Source organism: Blennius ocellaris, assembly GCF_963422515.1.
Source record: "Blennius ocellaris genome assembly, chromosome: 23".
NCBI lineage: Eukaryota > Metazoa > Chordata > Actinopteri > Blenniiformes > Blenniidae > Blennius > Blennius ocellaris.
The window spans coordinates 3,882,565-3,907,381 of record NC_137672.1 but is presented as its reverse complement, the minus strand read 5'-3'; the positions used below and the strand labels follow the sequence as shown (position 1 = coordinate 3,907,381).

The window sequence follows — 24,817 nt, the reverse complement described above, 5'->3', positions numbered from 1 at the left end:
CCAGGAAGCAAGCAGAGCGGTGGGGTGACGGAGGAGTGAAATCAGAAAGAAGAGGGAAATGAAATGAAGTCAAGCCTCAGGAGGGACAGAAGGTGAGGTGGGCGGAGGAGCAGGCGACCAGACACGTATGTGCGATGCTTTAAAAGGCTTGAATCACAAGAAGAAGCAGTGAAGTGAAGCAGTGTGGTTAACGCCTCGACTTTTATCACTCACAACAACACCTGCACTGTTAATATTAGTACGCTTCAGCTACAAGAAACCTTTTTTTTAGTGAATGTTATCAAAAATGTGGAAAGTGTCTTACATTTCTCCGTGGTTCTGCCGGTCTGGAAAAGGATACACAGCCAGTTAGTCTGAGTGAACGAGTGCTGACTTTTCTAAAAGCAACAGGAGCTACATCACTACGAGGCTGGGAAGTCAGGGAAAGCTTCACAAATTCAACTAATCTGCAACCCAGAGTCCAGAAACACATTCATGTTGAGTCAAAGGTACATTAAAAGCTAAAGCCAGTGGTTTTCTTGGCATTTCATTTCCAAAAGAACAAAAGCAACCGAACAGATGTTGAAATGGAGAACTTTGATCATTTCATGGTCATTTTTTTGGCTCATATTGAATTCGATTACAGAAACAAGCTGCAACGGAGGGAAAGAAAGGCTGAGGAAGGTATTTTTAAACTTACTGATGGAGTTTTTAGAGAATAAGGAATTTACTGAGCAACCGTTCAGGAGGAAGAGGAGGGAGGAAGAGGATCAATATAAAGATAAACAGTTTGGACAATAACGGCTTCTGAGGGCCGAACACAGTGAACGAGTGACGATGCAGTGGAGGAGGAAAATGACAGATTCTCAGTGAATCCAAACACTTTGGCAGACGATGTGAACGCCTCACTCCTTTAGCGTTCGTTGTAAATAACAGTGCTCTTTCTCTTGCCTCTAAATCGTCATGACATTATTGATGTTGGTCGTTTTTCAACATTTCTCGTGCGTCTCTCAGTTTGATGTAACGGAGAAGTGATTTTGTGATTTAGATTTTGCACGTTAATAAATCCACAATATTTTTGGTGCAAACCTGAAAATCCCACCTTGTGTTTGACTTGTGATCATTTCTTTTCCAGCCTTTGTGCTGTATCAATGATTTGTGTTCTTTTGGGAATGAACTCTGGGTTTAGCAGCTTTTCAAGTCATTGCGTTGTGACTGTATCAGCGTTCAGCGCAGCATCTCAAGCGTTTGGGCGTCAGACCGCGTCAAAGACTTGAGACAGGAGACAGCGGGCCGTGGCCACGGAGGACGGGGACAGAACAGCAAGCTGACGAGTGCGTGGCTGCTTTACCTCTTCCTCTTGCTCCTGGTCAGAATCCGACTCCTTTTGAGAGCAAGAGGCGGCGAGAAGCAGAGAGACGTACACACAGAAACAGCAACATTAAGACGAGTGGCAATGTAAAGTCAAGGCAGCAGCAGCACAGACAAGCAGAGGAAGAAACACCACAAAGCATCAGTGACTGTCTGGAGTCACGCCAGCACACTGAGAGCACTCACACTGGGAATCACTCTGGAGCCTGTCCAGAAGGTCTGAATCCCACATTGTACATTCTGATGAGAAAACAACTCCACAGTGGACTTAAGGCTGTTTTATGTTTGACACATGGACGTTACGTGGAGAACTTCGACATGCGGAATCAGCACGAGAGAACGAGAGTCATTTCTACTACGAGCGGCTCCCGCTCCCAACCTGCAGGGGGCGGTGCATCGCAAACACACTTCCACCGCAGAATTAAATGAGAGCAGAAGAAGTAGACTTCTTCTCTGTGACGCCAGCAGGTGGTCCTGCAGTGGAGAGCGGAGTGCAGCATGCAACTGTTGTTTCAAATTAAAGGTTCCCTCTGTTGAAGTGTGACACTGAAGCACATTTCTCTCTATGAGGCAGATCTTGTGTTTCCAGAGTGGAGGTGCAGCTTTATGATTTCTGTGTCTTTATAACCATGTCTTCAGTCTTCCTCCTCTTCAGCTCCACCTTTTTTTTCCCTCACGTCTCCCTCTCTATAGTCAGAAGAATTCGGAGGCACGACGTCCAATGAGGGGCGCGGAGGCTAAAATGATGTCATTTGGCCTCACGAAGCCGCGAGGAGCTCGTGGACACATCAAGCATAAAACAGCCTTTTCAGTGCCAGTGGCTGCTACTTCCTATGGAGGAACTGCTAACCAGTTTAGCCATGAGCGCACTCCTAGCATGTTAGCATTCAAAGCGTTATGCAAAGAGTCCGACTGTTGTTCTCAACATTCAGCACGAGATTCCCACGCTGCTTTGATTTGATTTACAACGACTGCAGGAAGTCATTAATCATCCAAAGACATCAGGAGAACAGGATGAAAATCCTGGACGAGTACTTCAGTATTAGGCAGTACTAGAATGTGTGATGGAGGTTTTTCACTCTTATGAGAAAACATGGAGGTTTCCTCCAGAGCAGCACACCGGCAGTGTGTTTACCTTGCAGTATGACGGTAGGCTGATGTTCAGGTTGCAGATGGCGTTCTGTGAGAGCGAGCGGTAGTTCCTGGGTTCTTTCATGAACGACAGGCGGCCACACGGCTCCTGAGTGTTGTCTCGAATCTGCGGCGGCCAAGCAGCTCACAATTAACCATGAGAACACACACGGGACGAAGGCAGCGTCACGGCGGGATGGAGGGGGCTGACCTTGATGAACAGAGCCAATCTGTTCTCCTTAAAGGCGAAGAAGCTGAACAGGTGATGCTGGCCACTTTTGGTGAGAGGAACCAGGTTTCCAAAGCAGTCAGCATAGATGGGTTTTCCCTCCAACACCTGGAACCAGCAGACATGAAGGCATGTACACAACACAACGCAACACAACACAACACGACGGCTCTCTTCCTCTAACCCTCAACTTGAATTCAATACCTCCGTAATCTCTTACTTATGTACATGACTTGAAGGCCAAACCCTTAAAACTGAACTGTTGGCGAAGGTTTCAGGAAGAGATGAGGATAATAAAGGTATATAAGTATAAAGGTATATCGGTATAAAGGTAGTTTGACTTCTACAAAGTCAAACTACCTTTAAATCCTGACAGAATTCTAACGATATAGTATTTCAGTTCACTTCTTGATACTCAATGATTTTAAACATAACATTTATTACTTTCTATGCAATTTGGTTAAAAAAAATTATAGTATAATAGACCTCTAATAGTTATCATAATTTTTAATGTTAATCTTACAAATAGTTTTCAAGACACAATGAAATATGACGCTGCATGAAGACCTTTGGTTTCCGGTTTGCAAACGACTCACGTGCAGCTGAAGGAAAGTCACATTGCTTCTGGTTTAGTCTTGTCCAAATTGCGAAGCTAAAACTCTCTTCTGTCCTCACGGTGACTGAGCAGAGACTGTTTCTATTCCTTGACTTAAATGCCTCTGTGACGTCCCAGACTGTTGCGTTCTGTCAGACGGCTCCTCACCTCCACGTCTCGGCTGCGGGCCACCTCCGTGAAGTTCTCCTGCTGTTCCAGCGTCTTGTCCATCTTGTCGTCGGTCATACAGAAGCAGCGCAAACGAGCCTCGATGGGATCGTGGGTCTTGGCGAAGATGACAAACTTGGCCATGTAAGGAACGCAGATGATCTCTCGGTACACCTGAGAGGAGAAGTTGACGGACTCTTGGACTTGCCGACAGTCTATGAGCCAGAACCTGAAAATCACAAGGGAATTAGCATCCAGACCTCGATATTTCTGCTCCAGAAAGGCAGTAGAAGTCAAAGTGGCAGTACCTGGCGGACACATTGGTGGTAAACGACACACAGTCGTTGATAAAGGTCAGTGGGGTGGTTCCGGTGATGTCCTCCCACTGAGCCGGCGTCGTTCCACCTGGACCGCCACACAAACATCAGCACAATCACTTAGAAACACGTCTTTCAGTCAGATCCCTGAGCGTGTTTGTGTTTGTTGTCCAACCGGTGATGCTGCAGAGCAGCCGCAGTGTGGGCGTGTCCCCTCCAAAGCCATTCAGCGCCGGGTCGGAGTTGTTCTTGGGAACCGGGATGGTCATGGTGATGGGTTTATGGAACTTTCTCCTGCGGGGCTCCAGGGTGACGATGGGGCTGAACGACGCCTTGTTCCCCAAGATCTTCCTCACTATGTCTGCATTCACCGGCTGAGCCTAGCAGAGGAGAACAGAGCCGTGATGGACTGTCAACATCCAGTCCAAACAGTAAGTCTCTGAGGACCACTTTACACCGGCACTGCAAGGGAAGCTTTTCTTGTGTTTTGGGTGTCTGTTTACACCACAACAACTGAAAACGTCTCCCGAGGTGGAACTTTTCGAAAATGCTCCACCTCTGCTCCATCTCCAGCTCAGGATTCTTGCTCACGTTGGCGCACTGCTACTGGTCCTGGTCACCACAGTGGCAGTCAGTAGTACTGCACATGCTCAGGAGAGACAATCAGAACAGCGTTTCCTCTGTGGTGTCATGACTCCCAGTCCACATTCTCCTGGGACTTGGAAGTTTTATTTTGACAGTCATTGTAATAACAATCCAACTTGGTGGTTTTATTTTAACAGTCACTGTCACGTGCACTAGAATGGTCTCCCAGTGGTAATGTTTAAAGCTCACTGTTCTTGTGTGTGTGTGTGTGTGTGTGTGTGTGTGTGTGTGTGTGTGTGTGTGTGTGTGTGTGTGTGTGTGTGTGTGTGTGTGTGCGTGCGTGTGTGTGTGTGTGTGTCAATATCTTCGAACCAATATCGGTTTTTGCTGTTGCCAGAGAAACCGATATTGGTTTGAAGATATTGACTTGTAAATGTAAAACAAATGCAGTGTGTTTTCACTGGGAGCATTGTTGTGTGAACAGAGCCTCGGTCGCGCCGCCGCCACACCGCCGCCACACCGCCGCCACACCTTCACTCCACAAACCATGCCTAAAGTTTTGATGTTGGAAAAGCTCCGGAGAAAAGCTCAGCTAACCTGCAGTCCCACGCGAATCCTCTTGGTGAGCGCACCCTCTGGAAACACGGCCTGCACCTGGGGCACCACAGTGCTGCTCAGCACGCCCCCTTCTGGACCGATCAGGTTGCTGTCCTGCTTGATGCGCGACACCACAGCGAAATACTGCGGAAAGTCTCTGGTGATGATGCGACAGATGCGTTTCCTGTCCAGCTCCTCCGGCGTGTCCAGCTCTGGAAGCGGCCCGGGGAGAAGAACATGTCACAGAAGTGGTCAACTGCAGCGGGGGATGCTTCCCAGCACGTCGAGGACTCACCTTCATCCATGCCGTTGAGGATCTGATTGAGTTCCTCCTGCGTGTGCTCACAGTGGTGCTCCTTCCAGCTCTCTCCCGTCTCGCTTCGCAGAATCACCAGCTCGCGCTCTTTCCCTCGCAGGGCGGCGAAGTGAGGAATCTCCACGATCACCGGACTGGAGGTGGAGAGGGAACAGCCCCCATTAGCAGCTCCACCTTGTGGCTAGGAGTCATTCACACTGCTGTAGAGCATTATTCACACCGATTATAACCAGGATTCCATTCAGCATGTTCTCATGATTTTTATTCTGATTTTAGCTCGCCATTTTCCATTGAAGTTAAAAAAGAAAAAGAAATAAAGTTGTTCTCATTTGTTGCAATAAGCTCAGTGTAAATTAGCATGAGCATAAATGAATGCAGTACTTTTGCTGATTATTTTCTTTAGCAGAGTAATGACCATGATGTACGTTATATCAGTAGGAATTGTAAATCAAAGTTTGTTGTGCTGCAGGATTGTCATAAACCGCTGCAATGTGTTTGACACTTACCTGATGTGACAAGCTAGCTAGCGTACCGAAGCATGCTACATGTACGATCCGACAGACGGTAAAACAGTGAAGGTTCCTGTGGGAGTTAGAGGGTTGTGCGAGAGGTCCATGTAAGATGTGACTTCATTACTGATCTGAGGAGAATTTAATGGCGTTTTTAGCTCAAATGATGGGATGTTCTAGTGATTCAGCTGAACAACTAGCCTAACTCGGGGTGTCTGGTTCTCACACAACCATTTAAATCTCACAGGAAAATGAAAAGAGAAGCCTTTCTTTGACACACATGAGGAGGACAGGGAACATGAGAACAGGATGGGGGATGCAGAGCGTTGGCGAGGGCTAACAAGGAAAGGCAGCGGTGTGGAGGTGAAGAGGGAACACTGCCAACATGACAGATGACACAACGAGCTAGAAACAACGAAAACAACACCACTCGTCGATTGTTTCGTATACAGAACCACTGGAGGTGTTTTTTCCGCCCTACCCGAGGAATTTTGTTCCAGGTGGGCCGAGCTGAAGGATCCTGCTAACCAGGCTCTCGCCCTCGTTAAGAGGTGGAGGGGCGGTGGGGAGGTGCAGTTTACTGCGCAAGCGTCCGAATGCAGCAGGGAGGAAGAGAGAACACAGACAAACGTCTCTGGAAACGTCAATACGTACAAGTCTTCTCAATGTCCATCGTTAAAATGACACAGAACTACAGGAAATAACCCTGAAAAACATGCTAGCAAATCTAAAAGTCAGTTCTGTGAAGGAGGTTCGTCTCTGCTAACCTGAGAAGTGTTGGTGTTGCTAATGGGCAGCATTGTAGGGATTGTATGTATCTTAAACAAGTTGACATTTACCACTCAAACTGTGCTTTTTCTTCACTTTTCACTTTTAACTTTCACTTCATAACTCTTACATCAGCTAGCTTGCATTGTTTTCACGCAAATGTGACTTTCACTAAAGATGAAAGTGTGAAAAATTATTATAGCGAAGCTCATGTGCTACCGTTTGTATTTAATCCTTCATGCGTCGCAACCCTTGTGTTTATCAGCTATCATGCTAACAGCATAGCATTAGCTTCACAGGTCAAACTAAAACATGGTAGCATGTTCTGACTTAGCTTTATAAGCAGCCGTGTTTAAAAACACAAACCTGATTTTTAATTTCATGATGAAGAATCTGAGAAATATAAAATACAAATCATTTAGGTTTTAATGTTTTGTTGTTCCCAAGAAGCCGAAAGAAACTTCAGCTTGAACTGTTTTTTTTGTTGTTTTCTTTTTCCTTTCAAACTAACCTTAACTCTCATTATACAACTCCTACATTTATTAGCTTGCAGTGTTTTCAAAGTCACGCTCACAGGACTCTTGTTAAGGAGGTCGATGTGTAAAATTGATATAGTTTGTAGTTTGCATAGCTAACTTCTTGGCTAACATTAAAGTGTATTAATGATACGGTTACTGAACAAAAGCAATTCTTTAGTGGAGCAGAATCATTTTCGACCTTTTCTTCTTTCTTCAAACTAACCGTTGTGACATGATGACAACTAAAACAAAACTCATCAACTTTGTGAAAATAACAGTTTGTTGCAGAATACTGGCACCCGGTGGTTGATTGGACGACACAGATTGGATTGAAACGGTGTTTTCAGGATATCGAATGATACTTTATGAACTTTTGTTTATACTATAAGATGTTATTTGTCACGTGGCTATTCCAGAGGTTTTGGTTGTAGGGAGCTTGATAACAGTGGATGAAGTGAATCTGGAGCAGAACTTTGAGGCCACGTATCAAACCAATCATGGCGCCCTCTAGTGGAGGTAGAGTTAATCAGAGAAGCTCTTCAGTCGGGGTTAGAGGGAGAGAGGCTGAGAGTCAGAAAGAAACCAGAGCATGCTGCAGAGCAGACAGAAACATCCCAGATGGAAGCCAGAGCGGATACACAAACAGTTTTTAGTAAGGCAGCGGCAAGGCTGGGTGAAATTAATCTCAAACCAAACGGCAGTGAGTTGGAAATCTCCAGTTGAGCCAGGATTATGTTTCAGGCTTTCAGCGCCTTCTTATTTTACTGTTTACAGATATGGCGGTATTATTGTAGCAAAACTATTTGTCTATGCGTATGGAGACTTGTCTGTCTGCAGTTCAATCTGTCAGTCTGTACCCCTGCACCTCAATCTGTCTGTCTGTACCTCAATCTGTCTGTCTGTACCACAATCTGTCTGCCTGTACCTCTGTACCTCAATCTGTCTGTCTGCACTTCAAACTGTCTGTCTGTACCTTAATCTGTCTGTCTGTACCTCAATCTGTCTGTCTGTACCACAATCTGTCTGCCTGTACCTCTGTACCTCAATCTGTCTGTCTGCAGTTCAATCTGCCTGTCTGTACCCCTGCACCTCAATCTGTCTGTCTGGACCTCAATCTGTCTGCCTATACCTCTGTACCTCAATCTGTCTGTCTGTACCTCAATCTGTCTGCCTGTACCTCTGTACCTCAATCTGTCTGTCTGCACTTCAAACTGTCTGTCTGTACCTTAAGCTGTCTGTCTGTACTTCAATCTGTCTGCCTGTACTTCAATCTGTCTGTCTGCACTTCAATCTGTCTGCCTGCACTTCAATCTGTCTGTCTGCACTTCAAACTGTCTGTCTGCACTTCAATTTGTCTGTCTGCACTTCAATCTGTCTGTCTGCACTTCAAACTGTCTGTCTGCACTTCAATCTGTCCGTCTGCCTGAGGTACAGACAGACAGACAGATTGAGGTACAGACAGACAACTCTCATACGCATAGACAAATAGTTTTGCTGCAATAATACCTCCACATACAGACCAGACATACGACAAAACCAAAGGGGACGACTGCCATCGGACCTTCAGGCGGCTCTTACCCAAGAAACTGGGCCCCCGACGGCCCCACCTCGATCAGCCGGCTGGCCAGGCCCTCCCCCTCCACCATGGGTGGCATGGTGGCCAAACGGTGGCGCTTCACCAGCCGACACGTCACCCGCGTCGGTGCACTGCACTTCCTGGGCGGGATGATGATGCGGAGGCCGTTGTGGCGGCAGCCCCGCATGGCTCCACCCCTGGCGTCCACCATGAAGCTGACCAGGAAGCTGCAGTGGGAACACGGAGGATTACACCTTACAAACATGTTGCTGGGGTTACGCTTTGGTGAGAACACGGACACCAGCCTTGTGCTTTCTACACGAGAGCTTTGACAAACACTTAAAATCTCCGTCAATTTGTTGAATTTTCACCAAAAAGCTCTGTAATTAGAGATGAGATCGATTTCAGTTCAGCAACCTAATGAAGCATGCTAGCAAAGATGTAGCATTACAGCAGAATCATTATTTAGTCTGTCAACAAAAAAAAAAGAAAACCTCAGTTAACAATCATATTTTCAAGTAGCAACAGATATGAACATAGCTAAACATACTTTATTAGACAGCTTAGCTCCATTAAGCTAGTTCAGATAGCTTTTAATGAGCTAAACTAAACTACATAGCTTTTAACAAGCGAAACTCGTTAAGATGTAATAAAATATTCCAGGGTTAGGGTTAACCCTAACCCTAAGCCTAACCCTAACCCTAGATCCGTCGTTTCTCAACCAGCATGTTTGAGCACAAAATACTAAATGAACCAAAAGAGGAAGTTTTAAGTCGACATGTAATTTTCAAGTTTGGTGTCCGTTTTCTCAACACTGATGGAGGAAAACCATGCTGATGTCGTGACTCCAACTCAAACCTCATGCACACTGGCAGACATGGACATGAAGCACACATCTGAGTGGGGGGGTCGGGGGGTCAGAGGTCAGGGGGGTTGAGGGTCGGGGGTCAGGAGGGTCAGGGGGTTCAGGGAGGCCGGGGGGTCGGGGGTCAGGAGGGTCAGGGAGGCCGGGGGGTCGGGGTCAGAGGTCAGGGGGGTTGAGGGTCGGGGGTCAGGAGGGTCAGGGGGTTCAGGGAGGCCGGGGGGTCGGGGGTCAGGAGGGTCAGGGAGGCCGGGGGGTCGGGGTCAGAGGTCAGGGGGGTTGAGGGTCGATGCAGTGGGGCCTCATCTGGACTAAGGTGAAAGAAACATTCAGTAGAAGATACTCTCTGTTCTCCACCTACTCTATATACTTTACATACTCTATGTATTCTATGTTCTTTGCATACTCTCTGTACTCCACCTACTCTATATACTCTCTGTACTCCACCTACTCTATATACGCTCTGTACTCCACCTACTCTATATACTCTCTGTACTCCACCTACTCTATATACTCTCTGTACTCCACCTACTCTATATACTCTCTGTACTCCACCTACTCTATATACTCTCTGTACTCCACCTACTCTATATACTCTGCGTACTCCACCTACTCTATATACTCTACGTGCTCTAGATATTCTACGTACTCTGCATATTCTATGTACTCTACCTGCTCTATACACTCTACGTACTCTATGTACTCTACCTACTCTATGTACTCTACCTGCTATATATACTCTACGTGCTCTACATACTCTATGTATTCTGCATACTCTATGTACTCTACCTGCTCTATATACTCTACATGCTCTACGTATTCTATGTATTCTGCATACTCTATGTACTCCACCTACTCTGTATACTCTACGTGCTCTGCATACTCTACGTGCTCTACATACTCTGTGTACTCCACCTACTCAATATACTCTACGTGATCTACGTACTCTGCATACTCTATGTACTCTACCTGCTCTATACACTCTACATACTCTATGTACTCTACCTACTCTATGTACTCTACCTACTCTATGTATTCTGCATACTCTATGTACTCTACCTGCTCTATATACACTATGTGCTCTATAAACTCTACATACTCGACATATTCTACGTACTCTGCATACTCTATGTACTTACTCCACCTACTCTATGTACTCTAAATTGTACATGCTCTACATATTCTATGTACTCTGTCTGCTCTACGTGCTCTGTGTGGTCTATGTATTCAATGTGCTCTATGTGCTCTCTGTACTCTACATGCGCTACGTTCATGTTTCTGTAAGTCTTGTAGAAGTGTTGGAAACGGTTCAATCATTGCGATACTAATGTGGCGGCAGAGTAGTAAATGTCAGTGTTCAAAGAGCGTCTGTGTGACGCATGAGGTGTTCAACAACCGACGCTGCATCACACGACCTTCGAAAAACTCTCATGTCGGACCGACAGACACCCGTTTCATCGTTCAAAGTCTGTTTTCCTGCTTCTATTAAGCAAAATGAGCTTTAACTTCAAGCTAACTTTAAAGTCTTAGTTGGTCAGTATCCTAAAGTATCCTGAGCAGAAACCTGGACTGACGTCATGGTTGCTAGGTGACCACTGGGCGTCCACCCTTGCAAACAGCAGGTTAGCATTAGCTGGCAGACAAAACAGTTTCAGCTCCTGAACTGAGACTGAATATCTGCTGAATAGCAAGGAAACAGTGAAGGAGGCGATGTACACTGACACGTACACCTCTCCACCGGGAGGAGAGTACAGTGTTGGGGAGGGGGGTGATGGTGATGAGGAGGAAGAGGAGGAGGAGGGTGAAGGTCACCTGCTGTGGTCTCCATGTTCATGGCACGGAGAGGAATGGCTAAAAACAACGACAACCACAACACAAGTAAGAGCAGAAAGAGAAACGACAGAGAGAAAAACGAAAAGTTTCAAAATGCTGAAGTAACACCAGTTACATTACAGTCGTTCCACGCTACAATCATTCCACGCCATTATTGCTCTACACCATAATTGTGCCGTGCCACAATGGCGCCACGCCACAATCGCTCCACATCACAATCGATCCACTCCACAATCGTTCCACATTACAATCACTCGCTCCACACCACAATCGCTCCACACCACAATCGCTCCACACCACAATCACTCCACACCACAATCGTTCCACATTACAATCACTCGCTCCACACCACAATCGCTCCACACCACAATCGCTCCACACCACAATCGCTCCACATTACAATCGCTCCACACCACAATCACTCCACATCACAATCGTTCCACATTACAATCACTCCACACCACAATCGTTCCACATTACAATCGCTCCACACCACAATCACTCCACATCACAATCGTTCCACATTACAATCACTCCACACCACAATCGCTCCACATTACAATCCCTCCACACCACAATCCCTCCACACCACAATCCCTCCACACCACAATCGTTCCACATTACAATCGCTCCACACCACAATCACTCCACATCACAATCGTTCCACATTACAATCACTCCACACCACAATCGTTCCACATTACAATCACTCCACACCACAATCGCTCCACACCACAATCGCTCCACACCACAATCGTTCCACATTACAATCGCTCCACACCACAATCGCTCCACACCACAATCGCTCCACACCACAATCGCTCCACACCACAATCACTCCACACCACAATCGTTCCACATTACAATCGCTCCACACCACAATGGCTCCACACCACAATCGTTCCACATTACAATCGCTCCACACCACAATCACTCCACATCACAATCGCTCCACACCACAATCGCTCCACACCACAGTTGTTCCACATTACAATCGCTCCACACCACAGTCGTTCCACACCACAATCCCTCCACAACACAATCGCTCCACACCACAATCGCTCCACACCACAATCCCTCCACACCACAATCACTCCACACCACAATCGCTCCACACCACAATCCCTCCACACCACAATCCCTCCACACCACAATCACTCCACACCACAATCCCTCCACAACACAATCGCTCCACACCACAATCCCTCCACACCACAATCCCTCCACACCACAATCACTCCACACCACAATCGCTCCACACCACAATCCCTCCACACCACAATCCCTCCACACCACAATCACTCCACACCACAATCGCTCCACATTACAATCGCTCCAAACCACAATCCCTCCACACCACAATCCCTCCACACCACAATCGCTCCACACCACAATCGTTCCACACCACAATCACTCCACATCACAATCGTTCCACATTACAATCACTCCACACCACAATCGTTCCACATTACAATCACTCCACACCACAATCGCTCCACACCACAATCGCTCCACACCACAATCGTTCCACATTACAATCGCTCCACACCACAATCGCTCCACACCACAATCGCTCCACACCACAATCACTCCACACCACAATCGTTCCACATTACAATCGCTCCACACCACAATGGCTCCACACCACAATCGTTCCACATTACAATCGCTCCACACCACAATCACTCCACATCACAATCGCTCCACACCACAATCGCTCCACACCACAGTTGTTCCACATTACAATCGCTCCACACCACAGTCGTTCCACACCACAATCCCTCCACAACACAATCGCTCCACACCACAATCGCTCCACACCACAATCCCTCCACACCACAATCACTCCACACCACAATCGCTCCACACCACAATCCCTCCACACCACAATCCCTCCACACCACAATCACTCCACACCACAATCCCTCCACAACACAATCGCTCCACACCACAATCCCTCCACACCACAATCCCTCCACACCACAATCACTCCACACCACAATCGCTCCACACCACAATCCCTCCACACCACAATCCCTCCACACCACAATCACTCCACACCACAATCGCTCCACATTACAATCGCTCCAAACCACAATCCCTCCACACCACAATCCCTCCACACCACAATCGCTCCACACCACAATCGTTCCACATTACAATCGCTCCACACCACAATCGTTCCACATTACAATCGCTCCACACCACAATCGTTCCACATTACAATCACTCCAAACCACAATCCCTCCACACCACAATCGCTCCACACCACAATCGTTCCACATTACAATCGCTCCACACCACAATCGTTCCACATTACAATCGCTCCAAACCACAATCCCTCCACACCACAATCGCTCCACACCAAATTTGCTCCACATTACAATCCCTCCACACCCCAATCGTTCCACATTACAATCCCTCCACACCACAATCGCTCCACACCAAATTTGCTCCACATTACAATCCCTCCACACCACAATCGTTCCACATTACAATCCCTCCACACCACAATCCTTCCACACCACAATCGTTCCACATTACAATCGCTCCACACCACAATCGCTCCACATTACAATCCCTCCACACCACAATCCCTCCACACCACAATCCCTCCACACCACAATCGTTCCACACCACAATCGTTCCAAACAACAATCATTTCATGCTACAAACGTTCCTCCATCGAAGCTGTGTCAATACTCAGTCAACACTCCACATTTAAACAAGAAGCAGCGAAGCTTTAGTTCCAGAAACTAAAAACATTCTTGTTCCTGTTGTTGACTAGCAATACCTCAGTGGACTGGTATTAGCTCTGTACACTGGTATTACCTAAGTAGACTGGTATTATCTCACTAGACTGGTATTAGCTCAGTAGACTGGTATTAGCTCTGTACACTGGTATTACCTAAGTAGACTGGTATTACCTCACTAGACTGGTATTACCTCAGTAGACTGGTATTAGCTCTGTAGACTAGTATTACCTCAGTAGACTAGTTTTACCCAAATAGACTAGTATTACCTCAGTGGACTAGTATTACCTCAGTAGACTAGTATTACCTCAGTGGACTAGTATTACCTCAGTAGACTGGTATTAGCTCTGTAGACTAGTATTACCTCAGTAGACTAGTTTTACCCAAATAGACTAGTATTACCTCAGTGGACTAGTATTACCTCAGTAGACTAGTATTACCTCAGTGGACTAGTATTACCTCAGTAGACTGGTATTAGCTCTGTAGACTAGTTTTACCCAAATAGACTAGTATTACCTCAGTAGACTGGTATTACCTCAGTAGACTAGTTTTACCCAAATAGACTAATATTACCTCAGTGGACTAGTATTACCTCAGTAGACTAGTATTACCTCAGTGGACTAGTATTACCTCAGTAGACTGGTATTAGCTCTGTAGACTAGTTTTACCCAAATAGACTAGTATTACCTCAGTAGACTGGTATTACCTCAGTAGACTAGTTTTACCCAAATAGACTAGTATTACCTCAGTGGACTAGTATTACCTCAGTAGACTAGTATTACCTCAGTGGACTAGTATTACCTCAGTAGACTGGTATTAGCTCTTTAGACTAGTTTTACCCAAATAGACTAGTATTACCTCAGTGGACTAGTATTACCTCAGTAGACTAGTTTTACCTAAATAGACTAGTATTACCTCAGTGGACTAGTATTACCTCAGTGGACTAGTATTACCTCAGTAGACTAGTATTACCTCAGTGGACTAGTATTACCTCAGTAGACTGGTATTAGCTCTGTAGATTAGCATTACCTCAGTAGACTAGTATTACCTCAGTGGACTAGTATTACTTCAGTAGACTGGTATTACCTCAGTAGACTGGTATTACCTCAGTAGACTAGTTTTACCTAAATAGACTAGTATTACCTCAGTAGACTGGTATTACCTCAGTGGACTAGTATTACCTCAGTGGACTAGTATTACCTCAGTAGACTAGTATTACCTCAGTGGACTAGTATTACCTCAGTAGACTGGTATTAGCTCTGTAGACTAGCATTACCTCAGTGGACTAGTATTACCTCAGTAGACTGGTATTAGCTCTGTAGACTAGCATTACCTCAGTGGACTAGTATTACCTCAGTAGACTGGTATTAGCTCTGTAGACTAGTATTACCTCAGTAGACTGGTATTACCTCAGTGGACTAGTATTACCTCAGTAGACTGGTATTACCTCAGTAGACTAGTTTTACCTAAATAGACTAGTATTACCTCAGTAGGCTAATATTACCTCAGTGGATGAGTATTACCTCAGTAGACTGGTATTAGCTCTGTAGACTAGTTTTACCCAAATAGACTAGTATTACCTCAGTAGACTGGTATTACCTCAGTAGACTAGTTTTACCCAAATAGACTAGTATTACCTCAGTGGACTAGTATTACCTCAGTAGACTAGTATTACCTCAGTGGACTAGTATTACCTCAGTAGACTGGTATTAGCTCTGTAGACTAGTTTTACCCAAATAGACTAGTATTACCTCAGTGGACTAGTATTACCTCAGTAGACTAGTTTTACCTAAATAGACTAGTATTACCTCAGTGGACTAGTATTACCTCAGTGGACTAGTATTACCTCAGTAGACTAGTATTACCTCAGTGGACTAGTATTACCTCAGTAGACTGGTATTAGCTCTGTAGATTAGCATTACCTCAGTGGACTAGTATTACCTCAGTAGACTGGTATTAGCTCTGTAGACTAGTATTACCTCAGTAGACTGGTATTACCTCAGTAGACTAGTTTTACCTAAATAGACTAGTATTACCTCAGTAGGCTAATATTACCTCAGTGGATGAGTATTACCTCAGTAGACTGGTATTAGCTCTGTAGACTAGTTTTACCCAAATAGACTAGTATTACCTCAGTAGACTGGTATTACCTCAGTAGACTAGTTTTACCCAAATAGACTAGTATTACCTCAGTGGACTAGTATTACCTCAGTAGACTAGTATTACCTCAGTGGACTAGTATTACCTCAGTAGACTGGTATTAGCTCTGTAGACTAGTTTTACCCAAATAGACTAGTATTACCTCAGTGGACTAGTATTACCTCAGTAGACTAGTTTTACCTAAATAGACTAGTATTACCTCAGTGGACTAGTATTACCTCAGTGGACTAGTATTACCTCAGTAGACTAGTATTACCTCAGTGGACTAGTATTACCTCAGTAGACTGGTATTAGCTCTGTAGATTAGCATTACCTCAGTAGACTAGTATTACCTCAGTGGACTAGTATTACCTCAGTAGACTGGTATTACCTCAGTAGACTGGTATTACCTCAGTAGACTAGTTTTACCTAAATAGACTAGTATTACCTCAGTAGACTGGTATTACCTCAGTAGACTAGTTTTACCTCAGTAGACTAGTTTTACCTAAATAGACTAGTATTACCTCAGTAGACTGGTATTACCTCAGTGGACTAGTATTACCTCAGTGGACTAGTATTACCTCAGTAGACTAGTATTACCTCAGTGGACTAGTATTACCTCAGTAGACTGGTATTAGCTCTGTAGACTAGCATTACCTCAGTGGACTAGTATTACCTCAGTAGACTGGTATTAGCTCTGTAGACTAGCATTACCTCAGTGGACTAGTATTACCTCAGTAGACTGGTATTAGCTCTGTAGACTAGTATTACCTCAGTAGACTGGTATTACCTCAGTAGACTAGTTTTACCTAAATAGACTAGTATTACCTCAGTGGACTAGTATTACCTCAGTAGACTGGTATTAGCTCTGTAGACTAGTATTACCTCAGTAGACTGGTATTACCTCAGTAGACTAGTTTTACCTAAATAGACTAGTATTACCTCAGTGGACTAGTATTACCTCAGTAGACTAATATTACCTCAGTAGACTGGTATTACCTCAGTGGACTAGTATTACCTCAGTAGACTAGTATTACCTGAGTAGACTAGTATTACCTCAGTGGACTAGTATTACTAGTACCACATCAGTAAACTGACCAGGCTGGAAAACTACCGAGCTGAACGTTTACATCAGCCAGAAGAAGAAAGTCTCAGGACCCCTAGTTACACGACAACGTTTCACATCACAACACCTAAGCCGTTAAGACTAGTGTTGCGTCGTCCCTGCTGCTGGACATACCCGGAGTGGACGGGGCTGGAGGACAAGGCCACGTTGTCCAGGTTCTCAGTGCCCCAGCTCAGCCGGTACGAGTCCTTCTCATTGTCCCTGCACAGCGAGGACAGCTGGAATTGAACAGAGAGACGGCGGTCAGAGCTGAGCTCCACTGTGGGCGGGTCATGTGTCCTGGTGAGTGTGTCGGTACCTGCTGACTGGCCAGCACCTCGTCCAGGACGCCGTGTTTGGGGGAGTAGTAGCTGAGGTGTGTGGGCGTGAATGATCTGTCGGAGCTGGAGAACACAAGAACATTCAAACTGACTGACGCTGAAGAGAACGCTCCCACGCTCAGACCACAAACACGACTTCTGTGTTTGGCCCGAATGGCGCCAGAACGATTTGCTGGAAATGGAATCACGTCCATCTTCATTTTCCTCACGTCTGTCGGGGAGTGAGTGTACGATTGTTTTCTCACGTTAAAGAACGCCGACGCCTCGAGATGTCGTGAGTCACTTTCCTGCCGTGCTTTGATCTGTTCGCGTGAATTCTGTCGATCGGCCAGGAAATCCCATGACGACTTTTTTCCTAATCTGCTTCATGTAACAAGTCACATATCTTCAGTTAAAGTCCAACAAGTCCAGTGACTGTTGACTTCTTCAATTCTGGATGTTCCAAACAGAGAATCCACACATGAAGAAAGGAGCAGGCTGTCTAATTGGACAGGCTGAAACTCGTCCTCCAGGTTTGTGTTGGGCTGCTGAATGTCACAATGCTCTGATCCAATCCGCCAGATGTTCCTTAGCTTTATATCCCAAAACATAAACCTGGAGGCGGAGCTAACACTTTATTACCATATGAGTCGTTTTAGCTCCTTTAAACACTTTAGTATTTTAAGCTGTTGTTTTATGTTTTTCAACTATTAAAGCCATTTATATATTATCGCATTTAAGTTGTTTTAGCCATTTTAGCAGCTTCAAGTTGAATTATTCGTTTTAGCCGTTTGCGTGGTTTCAGCTAATTTAACAGTTTTAGCTTTTTTAGCCATTTTAGCCGTTTCACTTTTTTTCAGTGCCCCTTTGATTTTTGTTGAGAACCATGTCAGAGTGTTAGAAGAACCACTTCAGAGTGTTAGAAGAACCATGTCAGAGAAGAACCATGTCAGAGTGTTAGAAGAACCACGTCAGAGTGTTAGAAGAACCATGTCAGAGTGTTAGAAGAACTATGTCAGAGTGTCAGGAGAACCATGTCAGAGTGTTAGAAGAACTATGTCAGAGTGTTAGAAGAACTATGTCAGAGTGTCAGGAGAACCATGTCAGAGGAGAACCATGTCAGAGTGTTAGAAGAACTATGTCAGAGTGTTAGAAGAACTATGTCAGAGTGTTAGAAGAACTATGTCAGAGTGTTAGAAGAACTATGTCAGAGTGTTAGAAGAACTATGTCAGAGTGTTAGAAGAACTATGTCAGAGTGTCAGAAGAACCATGTCAGAGGAGAACCATGTCAGAGTGTTAGAAGAACTATGTCAGAGTGTTAGAAGAACTATGTCAGAGTGTCAGGAGAACCATGTCAGAGGAGAACCATGTCAGAGTGCTAGAAGAACCATGTCAGAGGGTTAGAAGAACCATGTCAGAGTGTTAGAAGAACCAGGTCAGAGGAGAACCATGTCAGAGTGTTAGAAGAATCATATCAGGGTGTTAGAAGAACCATGTCAGAGTGTTAGAAGAATCACGTCAGAGGGTTAGAAGAACCATGTCAGAGTGTTAGAGGAACCATGTCAGAGAAGAACCATGTCAGAGTGTTAGCGGAACCATGTCAGAGGAGAAGAACCAGAGGTTTGAGTGCACGAAGATCGTTTTTCGCAAGCGGCGGGGGTCATACAGAAACGGCGCATCAAGCAGAGACAAAAACAAAAACCTCTTTAAAAAATGACATTTTTTCACACCTTTAAAGAAATTGTCCCACTGTGGTCGGTGCCACTGATTAAAGAAACGGAGAACATCTTTCCTTTCCTTTCTGTTTCCCTCATCTTGTCTGTTGAAGGAACTCTTCAGGTTCTTAAAGTCCTCCTCACTACTTCTAGTGGTTTTCACCTTTGGAGCACTCTTAGGGCTTAAGATGCTTCATGATCTTAGTATTGAAAAATTCTAAGTAAAGTCTTAAATTCCTTGAAATCCTAAGAGATTTTTTTCTAAGAGTGACATCACTCAGAGAATTCTTTTCTCAGAATTAGGATATTTTTTTTTTTCTCTTTGAAGTCAGAGTTTTGTCCAGATAATTGTGAGATGTGAGTCGGTTCAGGCTTCAGGCACAGCGTTGTGAGTGCTTGTGAGGTCAGACGGTGTACCTGTCGGTGCGGCCGCCCTCCAGGCTGAAACGCAGGTAGTTCATCCCGTCCAGGTACTGTCCGGGCAGCGAGTCGTCCCCCAGCTCCCGCAGGTCCTCGGCTCGCAGGTACTCGCCTCCGTCACCCGTCATGGTGTCGTCGCCTTTACAGAGCAGAAGATCCAACATCCAGGTTGTTCACCAGGTCCATCGGTTGATCACCGACTGGTTCCAACCAGACGTCAGCAACATCAGGGCCACCCGAAGGTCTGCTCTGAGTCCTCACCTTCTACACCTCCACAGTCTAACACGTTGTCTTCTCCATGATGATAACTCACAAAACACTTTTGAAAAGTCTTCTCATCACAAAACGGTACCTAGCTGAAGGAAACCCACTCAGCTTTATTGAGTTACATCACATCTCGTCACATGGTGCTGGTAGTAGTGTTGTAGCTACCGAGCTACAATTTTATTCTTTTGTAACTTCTTAAAATGTGACTGACATGAAGGTTTCTACAGATAATGTCAAAAACAGGAGGAAATTGTTAAAAAGCTTGACAGAACCAAAATTAGCTGTACGAGTTCCTGGAATGAGCTGGCATCTCATGTACCGTATTTTCCACACTATAAGGCACACAGGATTATAAGGCGCACCTACATTGATTGACATAATATACAACTTTGTTCATATATAAGGCACCACATTATAAGGCACATGCAATAGACCAGTGGTCATAACCTTTATAGCTCAAAGCCATTAGGTTATATTTTCCACTGATTCTAACACCCAGAGAGGTGCACGCATTTTATTTTGATAGTCCTACCTGCAGCCTATGCCAGGAGGACACTACACACAAAACCTTCTTCACTGCTGGTTGACAACTTACAACTACCGGTAATAAACTAAACTACATGAACTAAGCAACAAAAACACAACACAACACAATTATTACCGACACCACAAACCAAATAGAACCCCCAATAATTGCATTTAAAACACCACAAACAGAAACTCCCATAATTCATTGCAGCTATCGGCTGCACTGAGGAGCTCAGGATGCAAGGCATGATGGGAATTCATGTTTTGTGTTGTTGGAGGTTATTGTGGGTTGTTGTTGGGCTTGGTGTTGTGTTGATTGTGTTTATGTGTTTTTGTTCCCCAGTTTAGGGAGTCATTATTTCATCTAGTTTATTTTGGTTTGTTAGAATGTTGGTGTGCAACCATGAGTGATGAAGGTGTTGTGTGGAGTGTCGTCCGCTCTGAAGATCCGGTTGAGAAGTTAGAGTTGTCAAAATAAAAGCTTCTGGTTGTTCAGCTGTCAAATAGCAGTCTGAAGTAGAGCAATTCTTCCATATATAAGGTGCACCGGGTTATAAGGCGCACTGGCAGCTTTTGAGAAAATTTGAGGTATTTAGGTGCCTTATAGTGCGGAAAATACGGTACTTCATCAAATTCAAGCGCAGTAATGAAAAATACTTTGTAAACTCTGCCGATGCCAAATCACTGGAGCATTCAATTGGAGTGTGTAAGCGAACAATAGCGAGTGCTAGCGCCGTATTGGCTTTAGCTAAGCTCTGGTGCATATTGGCATATTGAACTGGAGCCCAGATGTTTGAACACCGCTAGCATACTACGAAAAAGAAGAGCACATGTGAGTCATGGGAGCTTAGCATTACATCGTGGAAGCCATTTCTAAATCTTGGCCATGGTTGTATTCATGATGAGGAGCAGAGAGTAAAAAACAATTATTTCAGGATTTCAAAGACAAACTAGGGTCCAGCCGTTGGCGAGGTCCCTAATAACATCTTCTGACCATTTGCCAGTTGAATCTCGTAATGCTAAAGCTAACAAAGACTGGATGGAGCTATGGGAGTCTGAGCTGAGGTGGGAGAGTTCGGTTTGGTTCAGTTCAATTCAGTTCAGTTTGGTTCAGTTTGATTCACTTTGGTTCAGTTCAGTTCGGTTTGGTTCAGTTCAGTTTGGTTTGGTTCAAATCAGTTTGGTTTGGTTTGGTTCGTTTCAGTTTGGTTTGGTTCAGTTCAGTTCAGTTTCATTCAGTTCGGTTCGGTTCAGTTCAGATTGGTTTGGCTCGGTTCAGTTTAGTTCAATTCGGTTTGGTTCAGTTTGGTTTGGCTTGGTTCAGTTCAGTTCGGCTTGGTTCAGTTTGGTTCGGTTCAGTTTAGTTTCATTCAGTTTGGTCCAGTTTTTATTCAGGTGGAGTTTGACTCGTAGAGAAATGTGTTCTGACCATTTGCCAGTTGAATCTCGTAATGCTAAAGCTAACAAAGACTGGATGGAGCTGCGGGAGTCTGAGCTGAGGTGGGAGAGTTCGGTTTGGTTCAGTTCAATTCAGTTCAGTTTGGTTCAGTTTGATTCACTTTGGTTCAGTTCAGTTCGGTGTTCCTGTGGAACTGAGCTTTGAAGAGGGAAATTCTCTGTGGGACTCATTTGTCCTGGAGAATAAACAGAGGAACCAATGAGGCTTTTGAAACTCGGTTCAATCACGACAAGTACTGTGGAAGTACAGTATAAGTATAAGTAAGTATAGTAACTGAGTGGAGTTAGTACCGTGGTTTACATTGTTAAGTCACAACAGTAAGACCAGAGTCTTTTCAACCTAATTTAAAATACTTTTGTTGGAACGATAGTGAAGCTAATGTTTTGTGAGGATGAACTGTTTCATCAGAGAGGAAAAAAAGCATCAAGAACAGAAATAAGTAGCTTCACGCCAATTACATTTCTTCACTCATGCAAGCTCTGCAGACCTTCCAGTGTTGTTAGAAGTTGATCCTTGAGGTTATTTTCTACTTTTCTCTTGGTCATATTGAGATCAAAGTGAACTCAATCTTCTGGAAACATGGATGAGAAGCGAAACCCTCCAGCTGCAGGCAATTAGCAGGGTTAGCATACAGCCTGAAGCAAATGAGCCTGGATCATGGGAAACAGCAAATTGACGACTTTTTTCACATTTTTCACAATGCGGCATTGAAGACACACACAGTGTGTTAATGAAGAGCAACCAACACAAGTCCGATACTTGAAGCGACAAGGCAAGGAGCCTGAAACCAGGTCTGGCTGCAGTAAAACACGAGGTCCAGAGGTGTTCAGTCCTGATCCTGGAAACATCTCAGTGCCGCCGGTTTGTCTCACTGCTGAGTGACCGGAGCTGGACTGGATACCTCCCTCACTTCCTGCCACACTAACGCAAACACTCACACACCAACGGCAACAGCTGCTACAATGTGTGGATTGACTGGAGAGTCAAGGGGTACGTCCCAATTGTCCCTCCTACAGCCTTATCTTTCCACGTCTCCTGAACCCCGGAAGTGTTTTGTGTAGTGGCCATGATAACCACTGTCTGAATTCTCAATAAGCAAAGGAAAGGAGGCTTGTTGCGTCCCTTAGAGCCTCCTTTAGCCTAGGAAACACTGATGCTTCCTATAGAACCTCCTTTATCCTAGAAAACACTGATGCTTCCTTTAGCCTAGGAAACACTGATGCTTCCTTTAGAACCTCCTTTATCCTAGAAAACACTGATGCTTCCTTTAGCCTAGGAAACACTGATGATTCCCTTCAGAGCCTCTTTTAGCCTAGGAAACACTGATGCTTCCTTTAGGGCCTCCTTTAGCCTAGGAAACACTGATGCTTCCTTTAGGGCCTCCTTTAGCCTAGGAAACACTGATGCTTCCTTTAGGGCCTCTTTTAGCCTAGGAAACACTGATGCTTCCTTTAGCCTAGGAAACATTGATGATTCCCTTCAGAGCCTCCTTTAGCCTAGGAAACACTGATGCTTCCTTTAGGGCCTCCTCTAGCCTAGGAAACACTGATGCTTCCTTTAGAACCTCCTTTAGCCTAGGAAACATTGATGCTTCCTTTAGCCTAGGAAACATTGATGATTCCCTTCAGAGCCTCCTTTAGCCTAGGAAACACTGATGCTTCCTTTAGCCTAGGAAACACTGATGCTTCCTTTAGAGCCTCTTTTAGCATAGGAAACACTGATGCTTCCTTTAGCCTAGGAAACACGGATGCTTCCTTTAGCCTAGAAAACACTGATGCTTCCTTTAGAGCCTCCTTTAGCCTAGGAAACACTGATGCTTCCTTTAGAACCTCCTTTAGCCTAGGAAACACTGATGCTTCCTTTAGCCTAGGAAACACTGATGCTTCCTTCAGAGCCTCCTTTAGCCTAGGAAACACTGATGTTTCCTTGAGAGCCTCCTTTAGCCTAGGAAACACTTATGCTTCCTAAGAGCCTCCTTTAGCCTAGGAAACACTGATGCTTCCTTCAGAGCCTACTTTAGCCTAGGAAACAATGATGCTTCCTTTAGAACCTCCTTTAGCCTAGGAAACACTGATGCTTCCTTTAGCCTAGGAAACACTGATGCTTCCTTTAGAGCCTCCTTTAGCCTAGGAAACACTGATGCTTCCTTCAGAGCCTCCTTTAGCCTAGGAAACACTGATGCTTCCTTTAGCCTAGGAAACACTGATGCTTCCTTTAGAGCCTCCTTTAGCCTAGGAAACACTGATGCTTCCTTTAGCCTAGGAAACACTGATGCTTCCTTTAGAGCCTCCTTTAGCCTAGGAAACACTGATGCTTCCTTTACCAAAGGAGACCAGCTCATGCTGCCCCACAATTCCTTGAGGCGACAACATTTAAAGGGCCGGCTCATCGTAGCGTTCAGGGAAACTCAGGATGAAAAGGAGCAGATCATGTAAGTTACCAAAGCAATGATCTGCTGGAACCACTGGAAATCCTCTGAAACCCAAATGAGCTTTTTATCGTCCATTTTCAGAAACTTGTAGTTCTTTCCTCGCCACGGCAGACGTCACTAACTTGCACCGCCGTCGCATTATTATGATGTCACTAAGTGAAAGTGTCTGCCTGCCACACTAACGTGATCGCCTTTCCTACCTCCTTTAAGAAGCCTCCTAACACCTTTCTTTAACTCCTTTAGGAAGCCTCCTAACACCTTTCCTTAACTCCTTTAGGAAGCTTCCTAACACCTTTCCTAACTCCTTTAGGGAGCGTCTAACACC

The 24,817-nt window shown here is 45.0% G+C and overlaps 1 protein-coding gene across 1 annotated transcript in view; it reads right to left on the bottom strand.

The window, feature by feature from the left end:
- The window catches only part of LOC308147035 (uncharacterized protein), a 101,613-nt gene that overhangs the window by 37,424 nt on the left and 39,372 nt on the right, over window positions 1-24,817 (bottom strand). Inside the window, exons 23-34 of the mRNA XM_080519083.1 lie at window positions 19,805-19,946; window positions 17,671-17,755; window positions 17,487-17,590; window positions 8,662-8,886; window positions 5,268-5,422; window positions 4,973-5,184; window positions 3,966-4,170; window positions 3,782-3,878; window positions 3,474-3,702; window positions 2,693-2,818; window positions 2,486-2,608; window positions 305-326 (exon numbers count right to left, since the gene is read on the bottom strand). Coding sequence (XP_080375209.1) covers window positions 305-326; window positions 2,486-2,608; window positions 2,693-2,818; window positions 3,474-3,702; window positions 3,782-3,878; window positions 3,966-4,170; window positions 4,973-5,184; window positions 5,268-5,422; window positions 8,662-8,886; window positions 17,487-17,590; window positions 17,671-17,755; window positions 19,805-19,946 — 1,725 coding nt within the window. The remainder of the gene's footprint in view (window positions 1-304; window positions 327-2,485; window positions 2,609-2,692; window positions 2,819-3,473; window positions 3,703-3,781; window positions 3,879-3,965; window positions 4,171-4,972; window positions 5,185-5,267; window positions 5,423-8,661; window positions 8,887-17,486; window positions 17,591-17,670; window positions 17,756-19,804; window positions 19,947-24,817) is intronic.